Genomic DNA, 19,691 nt, shown 5'->3' on the forward strand with positions numbered 1-19,691 from the left:
CCCCGCCCCCCACCCCCCGGCCTCCGGATGGTGGGCTGGGCCCAAAACGCGAGCTGGGCCGGGGCAAGTGAGGGGAGGAAAGAAGGGAACACACGCGTTGCCGGGGCGACCGGGGGGGCGGAGCTCATTATGTAACCGGGCCTGGAGGTAACCACCAATGGGGTGGCGTCCACGGCTTCTGCTGAATGAAAACAAACGCAGCACGTGGGCCCGGCTCTGCGGCCATGTGAGCTTTCCCAGCGGCCCGGGCGCTGTGGGTGCCCTCCCTGAGGCCGAGCACCACGCTCCGGACTTCTCAAGTGCCGCTTCCTCCTGTCACTGAGGATTCCCCAGTGAGATCCAACCCATTCCCCCTTCCGCTTCTGTCCCGACCGCCCCAGTGCTTCTCAGATTCCCTTCCAGCCTGCGGGAACTAGCGGGAGGGGAAGGGAAGGGAAGGGAGGGGGTCCTTTTTCGGAAGTCAGGCACACCACAGCTGCAGGGGCTGGATAGATGGGGGCGTTTCGGAGCACTGCTCTAAAGCTCTCAGTCCCCCGAAGCTCACCTCGCCACTCATATCCGCTTCTCCATTTCCTCCTGTCCGGGATTCGAGTCCCTCGGGCTCAGGGAGCTTTGGGACTATGAGGCGTGGGGGTTGGGGGGGGCGCTTTTGGGCAAATTCCCAGCTCGAACATGCAGCTCGAAATTCCACCCTACGGCTCCTCAGCATACTAACAAATTCCCCTGGGTGGAGGGAGTCCCCAGTCCCTTAGAAAGTTCCTCTTGTTATAAGGAGTAGATGGAGGTGGGGAGACAGGGACAGAGAAAGAAAGATGATGGTAAAAGAATCTCAGTACCTGTGTTGTTGTTGGAGTCCAGTGTCGTCATGTCTTCACTGGCTGAGAGAGGTCATTCAAACTGGACCTTGACACAAATTGGAGGTTGCGATTGCAGCTGTCGCCCCTTGGGCACTGGCTGAGGGCGGGGAGTGGACCCCGCGGCTCACGATCAGGATCCGAGGAGCCCTGCAGCAAGGTCTTGGAGTGGCCGGACTGCAGCCCTGCAGAAGGGTAGGACGCTGAAGCAACGGAGGTCTGCTTTGCATGAGAAGAGCAGAGAGAGTCTGTGGGAGGAATCAGCCTGCAGTAGTCTGGCTAGATGGTAGCAAGGAGGGTCGGGTCTCTGCAGTGCACGGGGTGCCACTGCCTGACGGCTCCGCAGCGCTGCAGGGTAGAGAATCTGGAGCTCCCGGTGCAAAAGTCCCAGAAGGAGAGAGGTTGCAACCAGGAAGTAAGTAGGTGATGGGGAGAAATGGGGCACCCAGGCACAAACAGGCGAGACGTGTGCCCTGCTACGTTCCCTCAGCAGCAATATTTCACTCTGCCAATCTCAGCCGCCTTTTGCCCGATCCTCTCCCTGGGACAGAGGGCTCTGCGCAGGCGCCAGCAGCCCAGGGTTCCCGGGCCGCACGCGGCACTGGAGCAGGTACCATGTGATCCCAGGGAGCGCCTCGTGCCCCAGTGACACACTTTTCCAGCAGCCGGCACGTTGCGTTCCGTGCGCCTGCGCAACGCCAAGACTGTCGGGATTTGTAGTCCGCTGACAAAGTGGTCGGGCTGCGTATGTTTCCCCTTCTGCCTTGCAAAAGCACTCGCTGGGACCAGGGAGGAGGTGAGAGTGGGGTGGGGTGCACTGAAGAGTCAGGGTGGCGTGTTTGGAAAGCTTGTATGGCCGGGGCATGTGAATTCCTGGGGAGGGACTGGCGAGCTTGGCTGCTCCCTGGGAGATCAAAGCTAACAGGCCCTTTTTGCAAACCTTGCAAACCTGAGGGCTTCAAGTGATTGCAGGACTGACCTCGCCCTCAGGTTACTTGTGACGCGGGGAGAGAAACGAACAGAGGAGGGAGATTTCCTTGGAGTCAGAAGCTAAAGCTGCTTCTGCTGCGGATCCAGATCCTGAGACCTAAGGGAAATATGACCCTTTTTTGCTTCTATTCCCCTTAGGGAGGACATCCCTAGGGAAAGGAGTTGCCATGGAGATGGGGATGTCCCTAGGAACTCCCTGCATGCTTATATGACACCACTGCACCCACCTGATGTGACTTTGGGGTGAGTCATCCCCCTTTGTCTGGGAAATAAAAAGGACAACAGAAGGGAACTTAATGGTGAAAGTGCTTTGAGGCCCTAAAGTAATGGGGCAGAGGTGAGGCAGGGCCCTGGGGGCAGAGTGATCCCTACCCTTCCCCATCTCCCCTCCTCAGTAGTTGAAAGTAGCATGTGGATTCCACAGAAGGTAACTCAGAGGAGAACATGGAGATCTTCTTAATCCTCCCTCCTTCTGCTGATGAGGAAAATGAGGCTTAGAAGAAGGGACTGGCCCAAGGTCAGACATCCACTGCTAGTTTCATCTGCCGCACTGAACATCAGGGAGATGGGGGCACAGGGGTTAGAAACAGCCAGCCTCTCCCTTCAGAGCCGCAACTGGCCCGTGAGTAAAAACAGGTTCAAGTAGAGGTCTATCCTGTTAGAGGGCTTAGGTTGTAGGGAGAGAGAGAAGCTTCTTCAAGCAGCCAAGTGAGCCTGAGCTGCCTGCTCTTCCTGCTAATTCCTCCTTAGCCTCAGTGCTTCTAGGGAGGCTTTTCTTCACACAGGAAGCCCTTCTCCCCTTGTTCACAGGCAGCTCCTGGGGCAATACCAATGGATGCCTGGGAAGCATGACCACCACCAAAGAGGTAGAGAGGGATATGGGCATCGAGGAGGGAGTGAGCTGGGTAGTGAGGACAGTGAGACTGGTTGAAGGAAAGGTGGCTGGGCAACTGGCTTGACCACTGACCTTCTGGCTTTCAGCATGGGCTCCCTCCCTAGAATGGGCTAGGCCTTAGCGTTGCTCCCCTGGCTTCCAAGAAAAGCAGGAGAGGGAGGGCAGTGGGCTTTTCCTTGGCCTGCCCTGCCCTGCCCTTTGGCCCAGAGCTGGGAAGCTGCGGCAGAGTGTGGGAGGGACTGGGAGGGGCTAGGACAAACAAGGAAAGAGGCTTTTCAGGAAAACTTGGTTTTGACCTCAGCCTCCACCCCCTCTCCCTCCTCCCGCTGGGCTTTGGAGGGAAATCTGGGAGGTGAGTAGCCATGTCCTACACTGCCTTGTCTCTGTGACCTTCCTGACTGTCCATCAGAGCCAGGGCCAGAGTCCAGGTATCTGTCAGGGCTGGACTCAGAGTCAGGGCCCTTGGCATGACGTCTAGCTCCCCACCAGTCCCATCACCACCAGTGGCTCACCCTCTTTAATTGTCCTGGGTCCTCCCTGAAACCCACAGCTCTGCTTGCTGCTGTGGTGGTCCTGCCCACCCCCTGTCTACTTGCTGGGTGTTTGTCCCTGTAGGGGGAGGGCCAGGGGTCAAGACTCCCTCCCTGAGTTTACAGCTAGTGAGAAGGAGCAGAGGCAGGGAGAGCTGAAATTCAGTCAGCCTAACTCTACTCTTGGCAGGAAGCTGGGTTGTTTTGCAGTCTGTGTGGTATGAAGACAGAGGCTGGGAAGGAGGAGGCGAAGGAGGGGGGTCACCTCTGCTCTCTCCCTTCTCTGCACTTCTTGCAGGGCCTCTCCTTTTCTCCCTGACAAGAAAGTAACTTTGGGGTCTTTTTTCTATAACTGGTGAAAGGTATACAAAATGAAAAGGCAGGTCTCTCCCTTGACTCCAGAAGCTTCTAGTCTGTCTACCCTGCTCTTTTCTCTACCAGCATCTGCTGGGAGAAGGGCGGAGACTATGAGACCCAGAGCCACCAAAGGGAGGTGGAAAAGGCTGGGTTATCTGGCCCTTGGGGACCTGAAGTAGAATATTGATGTGTCGGGCCCGCCCGTGGCTCACTTGGGAGAGTGTGGTGCTGATAACACCAAGGCCCCGGGTTCGGATCCCATATAGGGATGGCCGGTTCACTCATTGGGTGAGCATGGTGCTGACAACACCAAGTCAAGGGTTAAGATCCCCTTACCGGTCATCTTTTAAAAAAAAAGAATCTTGATGTGTCTTTGACTTCAACCTTGACCTTAAGACAACAGGTGCATCTCTACGCTGGACATTCCAGTTCAAAACACACACACACACACATACACACCCCACCTTTCAGCCCAAGAAGGAACTGGACTCTTAATAAACTGTGCTCAGATTGAATCTTTCTGGAACAGAAGAACATCTAAGACCTGGCACAGCAATGTACAGCCCTGGCTCCATGTTGTGCACTCTTCTACTTAGATTCCTCAGAGTCTGGGATTCTGGGGACTGACCTCACCATTTAGAGGGAGTGTTGGTTCCTGTGTGTGTGTGTTTCCAAATATGTCTTTAAGTCTCCTCAATTTCTTTGGACTGCAGAAATAGAGTAGAGGAAGGAAAGGGACTGAGAGCTCTAAGCTCTGGTGTGTGTGTGTGTGTGTGTGTGTGTTTGTGTATGGTTGTGTGAGACTGCATGTTTGAGTCTGCGAGGGTGAATGCTGTGAGTGGATGTGGGTGGATGTGTTTGATCCAAGATCTATTCTTCTTGCCAGTAGGTTGTTCTGGGTCACAGGGCAACGCCCTGTGCAAATTCTGGGTGGCCTAAATCTTGGGCTGACTGCTTGACTGACTGACTGACTGACTGACTGACTGACTAAGGGTGGGTCCTTGCTGAAAACAGGTCAGGTTTCAGTAGGTGCCTTCCCATCCCCCTCCTTTCTCACAAAGGAACCATTGCCCAGTATAAAAACCTGTCTGTCCAGGTGATGCAAACATGGGACCGAAACCCTGGGGATGCCCCCAATCAGGGAGCCAGGCATACACTTGGGAAAGATTCATTCCCTCTCCTACTGGATCCTTTTTCTAGTCCCTGAAAGGCCAGATAGTTTTCCCTACTCCACCCGAAGCCTCAATATCTTGGGGAGAACTTCAAGAACATGCCACAGGAGGGACAAAGTCTGAGTTAATTTGTTCTTCGGGGGAGATGGAGAAAGAGGGAGTGATGTGTGAACCAGGGCTGGGTTCCATGGATGTGCTTTGCCTCCAATTCTATCTTCACCTCACTACTGCTTTTTCCAAGGAAAGGAAATAAAAAATATGTATTAAGTACTAACTCTATGCCAGGCACTGTGCTCAGGGCTTTACACACATTGCCTCATTTAATATGCACAACAACCCTATGCTGCAGGTGTCATTCTTATTTTGGAGATAGAGAAACTGATTCTTAGAGACATTTAGTAAATTGCCTGGGCTGCCAGAGGGACTAGGCAATTTGTTTTTTTGTTTTTTGTTTTTTGTTTTTGTTTTTTAAAGATGACCGGTAAGGGGATCTCAACCCTTGGCTTGGTAGTGTCAGCACCACGCTCAGCCAGTGAGCAAACCGGCCATCCCTATATGGGATCCAAACCCGCGGCCTTGGTGTTATCAGCACCACACTCTCCCGAGTGAGCCACGGGCCGGCTTGGGACTAGGCAATTTGTCTGGAAGGTGTATCTGTATAGTACTTAAGACTGAGAAGATGTCATCAAAGAATAGCGGAGCTGATGGAGATCATCTCTTGGAACTACCACTGTCAATATCAACATCACAATGAAAATGGTACTGCCGGGGGTTCAACCCCAGGCCTGAAGGTGAAACTCTTTCCGTTAGCAAGACTGCCCTTCCTAGAGAGAATGATTACCCCAGGGAGGATGTCTGAGCAGCAAACTGATCCTGGTGTTTCCCCAGCAATGATGGTGCTTGGAAGTGAGGTATATCACCATGAACAGAAGCCCAAAGCACCCCTGGTTCCTGCCCCCCAAGTACCTCAGCTTCCCAGAATCTCTCTTAACTCCAGCCAAAGTTCCTCTTCCCTTAAACTCTTCCATCTCTCCACACTACTTCCCCTCGTAGAGGTAGAAGGGGAACAGAATAGAGTGCAAAAAACCAAACCAACCAACAAACCAAAAAAATCTTACACAGGGACTACTACAGAGGTGAGTACTTAAGGAGGCATCTGAACTCTCTTCACTACCTGAACCGCTGCAGCTGGTATGGAGAGCAGAGCAGGCAGGTCAGGGCCCTATAAAGCCCCGTGATGCTTCCTTCTAGGGGGCTGTATCAAGAATAGATTGGTTGAGAGAGAGTGTGAGAAAAAAAAAAGTAGAAAGAGAGCATGGAAGGCCACCAAGTACAGACAGAAATTGTGTAAAAAGCCCTAAAAAAACAACATCCCATATACCTGCTTAAGCATTATGCGCCTCTAAAACCAGCCCTTCCTAAAGCCACCATCCTGGGCCAGTGCTTCTTCAGCAGATGCTTTGAGGAACTCAAAGGAGGGTACCCCTGTTAGAGCCCAGGATCCCACCTACATCACAGGATCCTGGAGGTGGAATGAACTGTCCTTGACAGTGGAAGACTAAGCCCCAGATGACCCCTTTTCTGGCGTGGGTTTTTTTTCCTGAGGTGGAGGTCAGCAGTATCCAGTATATATTATGCCGAGGCCTGTTCAATCTTGCCATGCTGCTGCTGGAGCCCACTGGTGGTGTCATCTTCCAGCCCCTGCACCTGCCCATTGGCTGTCCTTGAGCCTCTGTAAGACTGAGATGCAGGAGAGTGTGTGTGCATGTGTGTGCGTGTGTGCGTGTGTGTGTGTGTGTTGGGGATGGGGGCGCTGTATGCCTGCCTCCTCCGTCTCCCCGCCTTACCACAAGCTGCATCTCAAACCTCCTTATCCAGTGTCTCCCCATTCCTTAGGCCTCTGCAGATCTCCATGCAGCTGCCTGGGAAGGCTAGAGGCTCATGACAGTCCTCGTGAGCAGGATGGACCTCGGAGGAACTGCATTAGGGGCCGTGTGTAGCTTCTGGGAGACTTACATAAACACTGGCTAGGATGAGGAGGGAAGGGGGGGTGCAATGGGTTGCCCAGGAAAAAAAGCAACCCCCGCCCGGCCAGCTCAGCCTGTGTGGAAAGAAGGAACAAGGCTCACTTTCCCTCCTCCCACCCCTCTCCCCGGGTCTGCAGCTGTTAGTTGGGCTGGAAAGACTGCGGTATCTGGGGGGAGGGGGGCAGGGGAAGGAGAGAAAGAAGAGAGAGGATGCGAGTTCACAAATTTGGGATCCCTCCCCCTCTTCTAAATTGGAGGGAAGGGGGGAAGAAGCAATTTGCCAAAGAGATTTTCAATGCCTCAGGAAGGAGCTTTGGCTCATTAGAATGCAGTTTGCACCCTGGGAAAAAAAAAAAAAATCTGTGCTGGTTGCAAAAATGCAGACGTGTGTAGGGGCCCAGCGGAGATTAAAAAAAAAAAAACCCGCTAGCTCTGCAATGCAGGATCTGCGAAGTTCTGGTGCAACGAGGAAATGTGGGTCGTGCTCATTTCATTTGCTTGTTCCTGCTAACCTACTGTCCGCCTGACTCCATCCAGCACAGTCTCTCTTCCCAGCAAGAGGCACCACTGCTGAGAAACAGGGTCATGGTTGTGGGGGCGGGAGCAGAGGGTTGCAGGTGGGGGTCTCGGTTAGCATGGTGAGGAAAGGACCCACTACCCAGCTGGGAGGGCCAGGCAGATGGGAGGGAACACTTCAATGAGGGATGGACACTGCCCACATTTGTTCTCCAGCTGGACAGGGGTTAGTGTGAAAGCCCTCCCAGGTCTCCCACAGCCCTCAGCTCCTCCCTATCCCCAATTGGCTGAGCGGCTTTCCCCGTCCTGTCCGCTAACCTCGCAGACCACTGCTACTGCAGATAGAACCTTTGCTTCATGTCCCCAAACCCATAAATCCCTGAATTCTCTTGTTCTATTCCTGGAGTGGGCGCTTGCATATGTGTGTGGCATCCTCCTTCCTAGAAAGAGGGGACATGTAGCCTGATTTGGGGAACCCAGGCTGCAGGGAAATGAAGTCTTGGCTCTGGGTTGCCATCAGCACATCAACAGAGGGCTGGGAGGGCCAGTCTGTGTTCTTGGCTTGGGGAGGCCCTTTGTTCTTTGTGGGCTTAGGGCTCTGGGTTATGTAAAAGCCAAGGGGCTGCCTGGGAGGACAACATGCCTGGGAAAACCATGTTTCTTTCCTGGGTGTTTGCTCCCCTGCTGGCTCAGGAGAGACAAAAGGAGACAGAAGCAGGATAAAGAGCCAGGTGACAAGAAGGGAGCCCAGTGCCCTTTCACTTCTTCCCCATCTTGCCTCCTGTTTCTCCAGCTGGTGGAAGACAGGGCCAAGTGTGTTTGTGCCGGCTCGAGGCTCACGCGGGCTGCTGGGGTCACATGGCCTGGGCATGTGCAGGCTGCTCCATTTCTACCACAACAACTCGCTCATAAACAGCCCGGCTGCTGCGGTGGTGGCGGCAGAGACATGTGCAAACGAGGGGGTGGGGCACGTGGCCCTGCCCGAGCCAAGGGAAGGCGCTCGCTCAGCACTGCACCACCCCTCCCCATGCTGGCACTGCCTCGCCACAGGAAATTCCTAGTGCTCTGTTGCTGCTGCAAAACATGTTTTTTGGGAAGTGACTTTCAATACGGATGGAGTCAATGGACTATTTAAAAAGATAGAATGGATAATCAATCAGTCCTAGGCCGATTTATGCTTACCTTTGCCCTATCTTTCTAACATCCTTGTACACTTTGGGGTGGAGGGCTGAGCAGGAGTCACGTGCTCACAATTCTCACCTGTTCCTTCTTCCTAAACTATATAAAATTGGAACCAAACAGGTCTTGGTGGTGAACATGGGGTGAGGGGCTGGGCTTCTCTCAGACAATGGTTCTCAGACTCAGCAGCAGGGTCAGCATCACCTGGGAGTCTGTTAGAAAAGCAAATTCACAGGCCCCATCCCAGGCCAGATTGAATCAGAAACTCTGAGGGCAGAACTCAACAATGTGAGTTTTAAAAAGCGCTCCAGGAGATTCTGGTGCACACTGAAGTCTGAGAACCACTGCTGTAGGTTTTTGTTCCCCAGCCATCAGTTCTATAGGATCCCATGTGGAGACCGGTTCCCGCTCACTGGCTGAGCGCGGTGCGGGCGCAACACCGAGGGTTGCGATCCCGTTACCGGTCAGTAAAAAAAAGACAAAAAGGAAAAAAAAAAAAGCATTTATGGAGTTTATGGAGTGCCTCTTGTGTGCAAGGATTCTGGAAATGAGGACAAATGGCACAACGGTAGTGGCATAATGAGTAGCTGAGATCTCAGAGAAGAGTGGAAGACACTGGAGGGAAGAATAAAGGAAAGAGAAGGCTAGAACTGTAATTGTTTATCCTTCCTCCATCTTACCTGCTTTTCTTCTTGTCCCGAGGCTGTTAGAACAATTGCTTGTGGTTTAAATCACTTTGAGGCTGGAGGTAGAAATTGGTCCCTTGTCTATTTCTGCTGGCCATGGGGACCTCAAACTAGTTACAGCCATAGACCCTTGACTCCCAATGCATAACTAGAAGAAAATGAGGACCACACACACATACACAAACACGTACCCCTTTGGATCTCAGAGGCAAGGGTAGGGAGAATCAAAAAAAAAAAAGGTCCCAGAGGGTTGGAAGTTCCCTGGGCAAAATAAGTTTAACGGATAAGCAGGAAAAGTCTTTCAATAGAGAAGGGCGGGGACAACTCTGGCCTGCTCCAGCTTCCTGAGACCCGAAACTGTGGGCAGAGGAAGCAGAGGGTCTCTAAGGCAAATCACAAAGGCTCCTGAGAATGAAACTGGAGCCTGGAAAGTGACTGGAGAATGGGGATGGACACCAGATCCAAAGGGTTCCCTTACAAGGCAGACAAAGCAAGGGGGAGAAGAGGGGAAGCCAGGGATGGGAATCATGCCCAGCCCCTCTCCGCGGGCCTGCCCTCCATCACGGACAGCTCTCAGGAGCAGAGCTTCTCTTCCTGTCTCAAGTCTAACCAGTTGACTCCTGGCCTCTCCCTGCTTCTTCTTCCTTTTTCTTTTTTTTTTTTTTAAAAGATGACCGGTAAGGGGATCTTAACCCTTGACTTGGTGTTGTCAGCACCACGCTCAGCCAGCGAGCTGACCGGCCATCCCTATATGGGATCCGAACCCGGGGCCTTGGTGTTATCAGCACCGCACTCTACCGAGTGAGCCACGGGCCAGCCCTTCTTCTTCCTTTTTCATTCTTTCTTTTTTTTTGAGGAATATGCTTTCCTCTGATTCTCATAGAGCCCTTTCTTTTGCTTCTCTGCAAGGCTTCCTCTTTGTGCTTGAAAGGCTCTAGGCTCAAGGAGCAGACAGCCCTGCAGGCTCAGCTGCAGTGACCTACATTGGCTCTCCCCTAGGCCCTGGGTGTGGGGGCTGAGGTTTCAAGATAGGAACTTGGGAATCTGGCACAGGTCTACAGATGATGACGTCAGGCAGACAGGATGCAAAAGTGGCATTGAGGGACCGTGAGGCAGGGGGCGCCACAGGACTGAATTCTCACTTCATCACTTGAGGGCCTTTTGTGGACAATATCAGAATACTCTCCTCCCCCAAATGCAAAATCGTTTCTGAGCAGTGACCCCTTGGATAGGAGCCAGAGGTCTCTGACAGGCCTGGTCTCTATTCATGAGATTTGGAGTGATTCTGCCTCCTTCCCATTCTTGCTGAATACGCCCACTAATGCTGCAGTGGGCTGGGACGATTTCTTTGGTCTGGATGTGGAAAAGTGAATTCAGATTTCAGCTGATTTATTCGAGGGAAATGGAAGCTTAGCAGAGGTCAAATATGCAGAAATCCACCTATTCCCAGGCTTACCTGTATAGAGACCTGTGTACTTCTTTATTTTATTTTTTGGCAGATGGCCAGTATCAGGATCCAAACTGTGACCTCGGTGTTAATAAGGCTGAACTCTAACCAACTGAGCTAACCGGTCAGCCCTCGTATACTTCTTTAGACCCAAGGTTTCTGAGAAGGATCGAGAAGGAGCCGCCAGAGACACATTACCATGTACAAACTCCCTGCCTCGAGACCCTGGCAACTGAATCCCTTTTTCCCGCTACAGGCCTAGTGGAATGGGGAAGGCATGTTCTTAAGTAGGTGTTTTCCCTCTCTCCCACTATGAGCCACAATGTTTAGGGTGACCACCGCCTCCGGATAGTGGATGTTTTGCTCTGGCAAGGAAATTCTATTGTAGGGGGAGGAAATTAGGCGGTAGTGACAGAGAATGATAGATGAACCTTTTGCTTAGCAGAGAGAGAGAAAGTGGGCAGGCGGTGCAGGACTGGGTGGCTCTCCTGTCCAAAGGACTTCCCCTCGGCCAAGCTCCGCCCCAAAGCCCAGGAAGTCCACAGCTTGGCACTCAGCCAGGGTGAGAACGTTCCCCAGGACGCTGACAGGCTGGGGGATGGTTCCCACCATGAGGATGGGGGAGGGGAGGAGGAAACGCGCAAGGGAGGAAATGACCACAGAGAAGGGGGTGAGGGTAAGGGGTGGGGAGTTGGTTTCCAATGCCGTAAGTCCCTTTAGAGAGAAGGGTTAAGGCTGGATGCTTTCCCAACGACCATGCGAAGGGTCTGCAGCCTCAGAGCAGATGACCCCTGAGTCACCTCTCTTCTCAGGATCATCCCTGACGTCCCAAGCTGTCCTCTAGAGGCTCGTTAGTTCTCTTTTCCTTACTCCCTCCTTCACTGTTGGTCTGTGCTTGGGCTCGGGAGCCCCTGAGTGGCTAAAAGTTGGAACTGCAGCCGGGCTGCTGGGAGGAGCCTATCGGGTCTCCCTTGGTCTCTCCGCCCGCGCCCCTCCCTTTTCCTCTCCGGAGGCCCAGGACTCTGGAAATAGCACCTGGTAATGGGAGCGCTGACAGATGCTGAGTTATAGGAGGGCAAGTGTCCCGGCCAGAGTCCTCAACCTTCTAGCTTTATCGCTTTGGGGTTCTTTCCCTTAAAAGTAGGTGACCCATGGGCCGGCCCGTGGCTCACTAGGGAGAGTGCGGTGCTGATAACACCAAGGCCACGGGTTCGAATCCCATATAGGGATGGCCTCTCACTCACTCGGATGTTCGCTCACTTGGAGAGCGTGGTGCTGACAACACCAAGTCAAGGGTTAAGATCCCCTTACCGGTCATCTTTAAAAAAAAAAAAAAATGGTGACCCAGGACTCCTTCATTCTCTTCCACACATTACTCCTTAACATGTCCCTTGGTAGTGTACTTTTTGGCTAAAATGAGTTCCCTTCCTTGGGCTCTCAGCTTCGTAGCTCTTGGGCCATCTACTATTCATGACCCCTATGACCTTGGAGGGACAAATGGTCCCATTATAATTCTGATTTTAAATTTACCCTTCCCAGCCTGCACCACCTATTCCTACCCTTCCCTCTCTGAGCATTACCCACGACTCCTTCCCCTGGTCGGACACCAACCTCACACATTCCATCACTCCAATTCCCTACCCAGTCTCTCAACCCCACATTTCATGCGGGAGAACGCAGTGGGGTGAAAAATGGACAAAGCTTAGGTGAGAATTTCCCCCAAGGCAACTGGTTCCCTCTGTTTGGCTTCACTTGACCTATTTTCTAGCTTTTCCTGTTTAGCCCCCTTGTTCCATATACCAAGACTTCCCACTGGACTAATTTTTGCTGTCCTGCCCACTCCTTCCTCCAACATGATCTCCTGGGGTTCTTCCCATCCAGGGCAAATGTTCCCAATGCTGAGAGAGGGAGAGACTGTGTTTTGGAAAAAATTTATGTCAACTTGAGGAGTCAGAGCCCATAAAGAGACAGAACTGCTTACAATGTTGTTGGGGAAGTGGGGAACCAGGGTGTGAAAGAGGCAAGGAGCAGCTCACCCACCATAGGAGAAACCCTGTTTCCATCACCCGGCCCATAATAAGGGAACTCTTGGCTCTTGTCTAGTATGGGAGGATCTGAGGGCTCTGCTAACATCATGAATGGGAGCAGAGGTAACCAACTTTGCAGCCCAACTCCACCCCAAAGTAATTTTCTTTGATGACATCCCTTCTCTTGACTTTATCTGATCTTTTAATTTTTTTATTTGCGGGGGCTGGCTGGTGAGGGGACCTGAAACTTTGACCTTGGTGTTGTAAGGCTGCGCTCTAACCAACTGAGCTAACCGGCCAGCCCCTCTTCTTTTAATTGCCTAATCCTTAAAGTTATTAACGAGGGAGCTATGTGAATATGAAATATCTTAAGCACAGGCAGCCCGTTCCCCTATTGTACTCCAGCCCTTATTAACCTCCCTCCCCTCCCAGGCTGCTGCCCCACATTCACCCTGAAGGGGGCACTTTTGTTCAGTCCTTAGGTGGTGCCAGCTGAAAAAGAGCCCCAGGAAAGAAACATAACAATCCGTCACGTGTTGGGGGTGGGGTTCTCGCAAGGATTGCTGGGACAGGGAAGGGAGGTCCACGTGGAGTGGGCGGAACGCGCTGAAAGTTTTGGCGGGGCTGGCAGAGAGAGAAAAATACCCAAATTTGAGTTGTGATTTTATTGGGGGTGGGGGGAGCAGCAGGGAGGGTGTGTGCTACCCTGGGAGAGGCCCCCGCACAGGGAAGGGGAGCGGCACACGAACACAGCATCTTGCTCACGGAGGCCTGGAACGCAGAGCAGGATTTTTGCCAACAAGAGCTCTGAGCCGGGGCCGGGCTTCGAAGCCGGAAGCCTCTGTGGCTCCATGCTGGTTTCCCATCCCCCATCCAGCTGGAGAAGGAAAAGGTGGCCTCTTTCACTAGTGGTCTCCTTTCGTTGCTTCGTGGGGCTGGCCTAATGCCAGCCACGCAACTCCAGTCTATTTACCTTTCCGAGAGCCTCCGGAAGCCGCCCAGATGAATCCTGTCTCCCTCGGGATAAGCCAAAACCAATTTCCTTACTACCTAGTTCTGCCCCACTGTTAGCAGGAAAACGCAGCTTCACGCAGTCTTAAAACTGGAAGATACCTTAGGATGATTTATTTCCATTTTCTTTTTCGTCTAGGAAAACCAAGACCCAATCAGGTAAAAGGACTTACTGCATGCCCTTTCCACATTCTCTTCAAAGAATGTAGGTCATAAAATGGAATTCCGCCATTCTGTAAGCCTTAGAGGGATGGTGAAATCGTCGGCTTTAACTCTGTCCATACCCTTAGCCATAGGGCAAAAGGAAAGGTCAGTAACCCATTAGGAATAAAATAGTCGAAGAATTGTTTAGGGACTTGGTTTATGGATCCTAAACACTGTTTTCCTAGGCTTCCTCAACAGCTAGGAACTCCGCTTTCTCCCTCTTGGCCTTTGCTCTTTGAGAGCTCACTTCCTTATATGTCTTAAGAGATCACCACAGTTTAAAAACTAAAGATTTAGAAGTAAAAATTCCCCTTGCTTTCTTAGAAGACCTTGTCTTCCCACGTTTTAGTTTTCTGATGGTTTATCCAGGCCATACAATGAATTGAGATCAAGAAGATCAGACCTTCAGTCCAAACTTTCCAGCCTTGGCTTTGGGGGAGAAAATCATGTTGACTTAGCTTGGAGTAATGAAATCCTAGACTTTGGATTTCAGAGCTGTAAAGTTTCCAGAAAAAAAAAAAAATGTTGAGACTGACGTAGGATTGCCAGCTTTTTATTTTGCCAATGCTATTTATTATCACTATCATTTCATAAAATAAAGTACATTTCAACACACACAAAATAGGAAACTTGTAATCTCAGAATTAATAACATTTTTCAGCCATCCTACAATGATTTACTAAGGTACTATATAGTGCTTTTTTCCCATTTTGTCTAGACTGGCTCCAGTTTGCATTATATGTCTTTAGTCCAATGCCTTTTTTGTATGTCCCACAAGCTAAGAATTTTTTAATGGTTGAAAATTTAAAAATATTTCATGACACATGAAAATTATATGAAGTTCAAATTTCACATAATAAATTTTATTGGAACACAGCCACACATTGCATTTACTGGGGCTGTTTATGTGCTACAATGGCAGAGTTGAGGAGTGCAAAACAGACCCTATGCCCATCAAAGCCTAAAGTAGTCACTCTGTCCCTTTAAGAATAAATTGGCCAATGCCTGGTATAGATTCTGGTATCAGTCAAGTGTGTCCCCCAAAACTTCATGGACTGGAAACTTAATCCCCACTATAATGGTGTTAAGAGGGTGGGAAATCCAATTATGGTTATTGAAAGGTGGGGCCTTTTAAGAGGAAATAAGATTGTGAGGACTGTACCTTCATGAATGGATTAATCCATCCATGGTTTAATGGGTGGTCATGGGCGTGGTTCTGATGGATATTTTGGGGAGGGGGGACGAGGGGAAGCCGGCCAGTACAAGGATCCAAACCCTTGACCTTGGTGTTACAACACCGCGCTCTAGCCAACTGAGCTAACTGGCCAGCCCGAATGCTTTAAAAAGAGAGCAAGTGAGGAGGCTAGCTCTCTTGCTCAGCTCATTCCCACTGTGTGACACCCTGGTTGCCACCGGACCCTGTAGAGAGTTCCCACTAAGAAGAAGGCTCTGACCAGATGTGCCCTTGGACTTGGACTTCCTAGCCTCCAAACTGTAAAAAAAAAAAAAAAAAAAATTCGGTTCTTTATAAATTACCCAGTTTCAGGTATTCTGTTACAAGCAGCAGAAAATGGACTAGTATAGACTCAAAAGTAGTGCTTCTCAAACTTGAAGTGTATCAAAATCAGCTGGAGGAGTTGTTAAAACATGAATTGCTGAGTCTCACCCCAGAATTTCTGATTCATTAGGTCTAGAATAAAGCCCAGGAATTTGCATATCTAACAAGTTTCCTGGTGATACTGATCTGGGACCATACTTTGTCTAGAGAGGAAGAAAACGTAGGCAATTTGTTCAGAGATTTGCCATCTGTCCAGTCTTAGAAATCTTGACCATAAAGTCTTCCTTCTTCCTCAGCCCACTCCTTTCGATTGATCAATAAGTCCTGCCAATTAGTAATGTGATAACTACATTATCAGGCATTACCAGGTACCACAGACTATGATAAACACTTCACATGGATGATTTTATTTAATCCTCATAATCAACCTGTGAGGTAAAGTACTATTATAGTCATTTTACAGTTGAGGAAACTGAGGTAGAGAAGTTAAATAACACAGCTAATATATGGTAGAACTGTGATTACTGCTTACAGTTCCAAACCAGAATCTTTGCTCTTAACTGCTGAGTCTCCTCCCTGTCATTCTCTCTATACCCCCATACCACTAGTACCTTAGATTAACCACTAATCATCTCGCACCCAGACTAATAGCCTTCAAGTTGGCTTCCTGCTTTTGGTACAGACACAAATTTTGAAGTTAGATTTCAGAAACACAAATCTAATCATTCCATGCTTTGCTGGTAATCTGCCTATGGTTTACCATGACTGATAAATTATACATTCCTAATTGGGCCTTCAGATCTTCATAATCCGGCCCCAACCCATTTTGCCTGCCTTGTCTCCCACATTCCCCACTACCCAAGCTGCACCCCAGCAAACTTCTCCCACTTTCTCCAATACCTCCTTTTATCCCAAGCCTTTGCAATGTTTTCACCTTTGCCTGAAATGCCTATGACCTCAACTTTCAAGACTCACCTTAGGGGCCAGCCTGTGGCTCACTCGGGAGAGTGCGGTGCTGATAACACCAAGGCCATGGGTTCGGATCCCATATAGGGATGGCCGGTTGCTCACTGGGTGGGCGTGGTGCTGACACACAAATCTAATCATTCCATGCTTTGCTGGTAATCTGCCTATGGTTTACCATGACTGATAAATTATACATTCCTAATTGGGCCTTCAGATCTTCATAATCCGGCCCCAACCCATTTTGCCTGCCTTGTCTCCCACATTCCCCACTACCCAAGCTGCACCCCAGCAAACTTCTCCCACTTTCTCCAATACCTCCTTTTATCCCAAGCCTTTGCAATGTTTTCACCTTTGCCTGAAATGCCTATGACCTCAACTTTCAAGACTCACCTTAGGGGCCAGCCTGTGGCTCACTCGGGAGAGTGCGGTGCTGATAACACCAAGGCCATGGGTTCGGATCCCATATAGGGATGGCCGGTTTGCTCACTGGGTGAGCGTGGTGCTGACAACACCAAGTCAAGGGTTAAGATCCCCTTACCGGTCATCTTTAAAAAAAAAAAAAAAAAGACTCACCTTAGATGTCACTCCTCTTCAATTCCTTCTGGATAGTATGTTCTGTCTTTTCTGTGCTCTTTGACTTTATTCTTCCCCAGGTTTCACTATATTTTATATAATATTAATGTTATATGACTGCCACCCTCAACCAAGCTAAAAGTCAAGGGTAGATGCCTTCTCTTAATATATCTTAAACAGGTCATTTATTTGTTCAACAGAAATTCATTAAATACCTACTTTCTGTCAGGTATGGTTCTAGGCGCTGAAGATACAGCAGTGAACAAAACATGAAGCTTACATTCTAGTGAGGGAGGACAATGAAAAAGTAAATTACATGGTAAACAGTAGTAAGTACTATGGAGAAAGATAAAACAGAAAAGGAGGAGAGGGAGTTTGGAGGGAGTTGTAAGTTTACATAGGGTGGCCAGAGAAAGTCTCACTGAAAAGACGAATATCTAGTAAAGAGCTGAAGGAATGAGGGAGGAAGTCATGTGGATATGTGAAGGAAGAGTGATCCAGGTAGAGGGGACAGACAGCAAGTGCAAGGACATGAGCAAATACATCCCAGGTGTGTTTGAGGAACAGCAAGGTGAGTACAGCAGGAGTGAATGGGGGGGAGAACAGCACCATGAGCCCATTATTATGATTTTGCTTTTATTTTAAGTGAGATGGAAAGCCATGAGAGAGTTTTTTTTTTGTTTTTTTTTAAAAAGATGACTGGTAAGGGGATCTTAACCCTTGACTTGGTGTTGTCAGCACCACGCTCACCCAGTGAGCAAACCGGCCATCCCTATATAGGATCCGAACCCGTGGCCTTGGTGTTATCAGCACCACACTCTCCCGAGTGAGCCACAGGCCGGCCTCATGAGAGGGTTTTTGTTTTGTTTTTTTGGTGGCTGGCCAGTATGGGGATCTGAACCCTTGACCTTGGTGTTATAACACCGCACTCTAACCAATTGAGCTAACCAGTCAGCCCTTCGAGAGGGTTTTGAATAGAAAAAGAACGCGATCTCACTCAAGTCTTACTAGGATCACTATGGCTGCTGAGAGCAGACTTAAGTGGGGGAAGGCAAAGATTGAAACTGAGAGACCAATTACAAGGTTACCGCAATAAAAAAAAATTGGGGGGGTGGTGGAGATATGATTGTGGCTTGGACCAAGGTGGAAATTGTGAAGGTATTGAGAAGGTATAGGATTTTGGACATATATTTTGAAGGGCACTAGGATTAATGGACTGATCAGATTGGTGTGACAGAGAAAGAGAGGAAGACTGGAAGAATAGCAGGATTTGGGTGGGGGAAATTCAGGAGCTTGATTTTAGTTGAAAATTTGAAATGCCTATTAAACATCCAACTGGATATGTATACTAGGCAGTTGGATATATGATTTTGGAGTTAGAAGAAGAGTCCGGGAAGAAGATATGAATTAGGAATTGTCAGCATAGAGATGTTGCTGAAAGTTTTGACACTGAAAGACATCACCGTATTCCATGTGCCCCCACCCTCACCCCCTCCATTCCTATCTGAGGCCATACAGTCTGGTGGAAGAGGGCTGGGGCTCTCTTGGCTTAACACATTCACACCCATTTGTTTGAAATTTCCAGTGCTTTGGCCTTGGGCCCACAAGGCAAACACAGTTTTTCATTACAGGCTTTCACATTAGGCCAGAGAATGTTAGTATTCTCCCTCTCTATATAGATTTTTAAAAGCACACCTCAGACAGAAAAGAAAAACAGTCAGTTAAGACTATTTAAAAAGTTTCTTCCATGAGGAATTCTGTGAGGACTTGTTGGCTAAAGTTGCTTGGAAATTAAGACACACACACACACACACACACACACACACACACACACACACACACACACACAATGAACATGGAGAGAAGGGAAGAAGAGCTCAGCATAGAATACCCTAAAGTATCCCTACTCCCGGTAAAGGTGTAAATCCCTTCAGAGATTTCCTTTGCTTTAGCCCTTCAGCAACCTCCAGAAGATGCTAGGAGTGACTTAAGAAGGCTGGGGAGGGAGATGGCCGCTGGGAAAGAACTGTTGGTAGCTGGCAATACTTCATCCCAAGGAGGTTGTGGCAACCTCATCATGGATTTTCCTCCCCCTGGGAACCAGAGGTCCCTCCGTTTCTGGTCTGAATCCCGTAGAGACAAAGAACTGCATTCTCTCCTGTTACCAGTGTGGGACTGCTCGGGGAGGGCCGCGGGTGGAGGAGTTTGAATTCTACCCCATGAAACACTCGCAGGTTCAAAGAGGGGCCTGCAGCCTGACTGGGAAGGGGCCACCCGGGGCAGGCCGGGTACGTGCAGCGCTCCGTCCGCTTCCAGGAAGCGGGCATCTGCCTCTTGAATCCCCCTTCCTTCCTCTCAACTTAATTCTTTCGGGCTTCTCTTTCCCGGGGAACCTCGGCACCCCCCATCTACCCGTGGCCTCCCTCGCCCTTTTTTCCTTCTCCTGACCCTCCCCCGGCTCGCCCCTCCCCCGGCAGCCCACCTTCGCCCCGCTCCTCCGCGCGCTCCTCGTTCCTCGCCCCTCATCCTCGGCCTCCCCTCGCCGGCCTCCCGCGCCTGGGCCCCCGCGGCCCCCTCCCCGCCCCCCTCGAGGCGGTGGCGGCCCCTTTCACAATAGCGCGGCCCGCCCCCCTCTTCTCCGCTCCCGGTTTGCTCCCGCCCGCTTCCTTCCCGGCGCCTGCGCCCCCCGGGCGGCGGGG

The 19,691-nt window shown here is 50.4% G+C and overlaps 1 protein-coding gene across 1 annotated transcript in view; it reads right to left on the reverse strand.

The window, feature by feature from the left end:
• NR1D1 (nuclear receptor subfamily 1, group D, member 1) overlaps positions 1 to 1,501 on the reverse strand; it is an 8,133-nt gene extending 6,632 nt beyond the window's left edge. Inside the window, exon 1 of the mRNA XM_008582031.1 lies at positions 837 to 1,501. Within this exon, the coding sequence (XP_008580253.1) occupies positions 837 to 867 (31 nt within the window). The 5' untranslated portion in view covers positions 868 to 1,501. The remainder of the gene's footprint in view (positions 1 to 836) is intronic.
• Positions 1,502 to 19,691: the final 18,190 nt, after the last annotated feature.

The sequence above is a fragment of the Galeopterus variegatus genome, unplaced genomic scaffold (assembly GCF_000696425.1).
Source record: "Galeopterus variegatus unplaced genomic scaffold, G_variegatus-3.0.2 Scaffold2504, whole genome shotgun sequence".
NCBI classification, from domain to species: domain Eukaryota; kingdom Metazoa; phylum Chordata; class Mammalia; order Dermoptera; family Cynocephalidae; genus Galeopterus; species Galeopterus variegatus.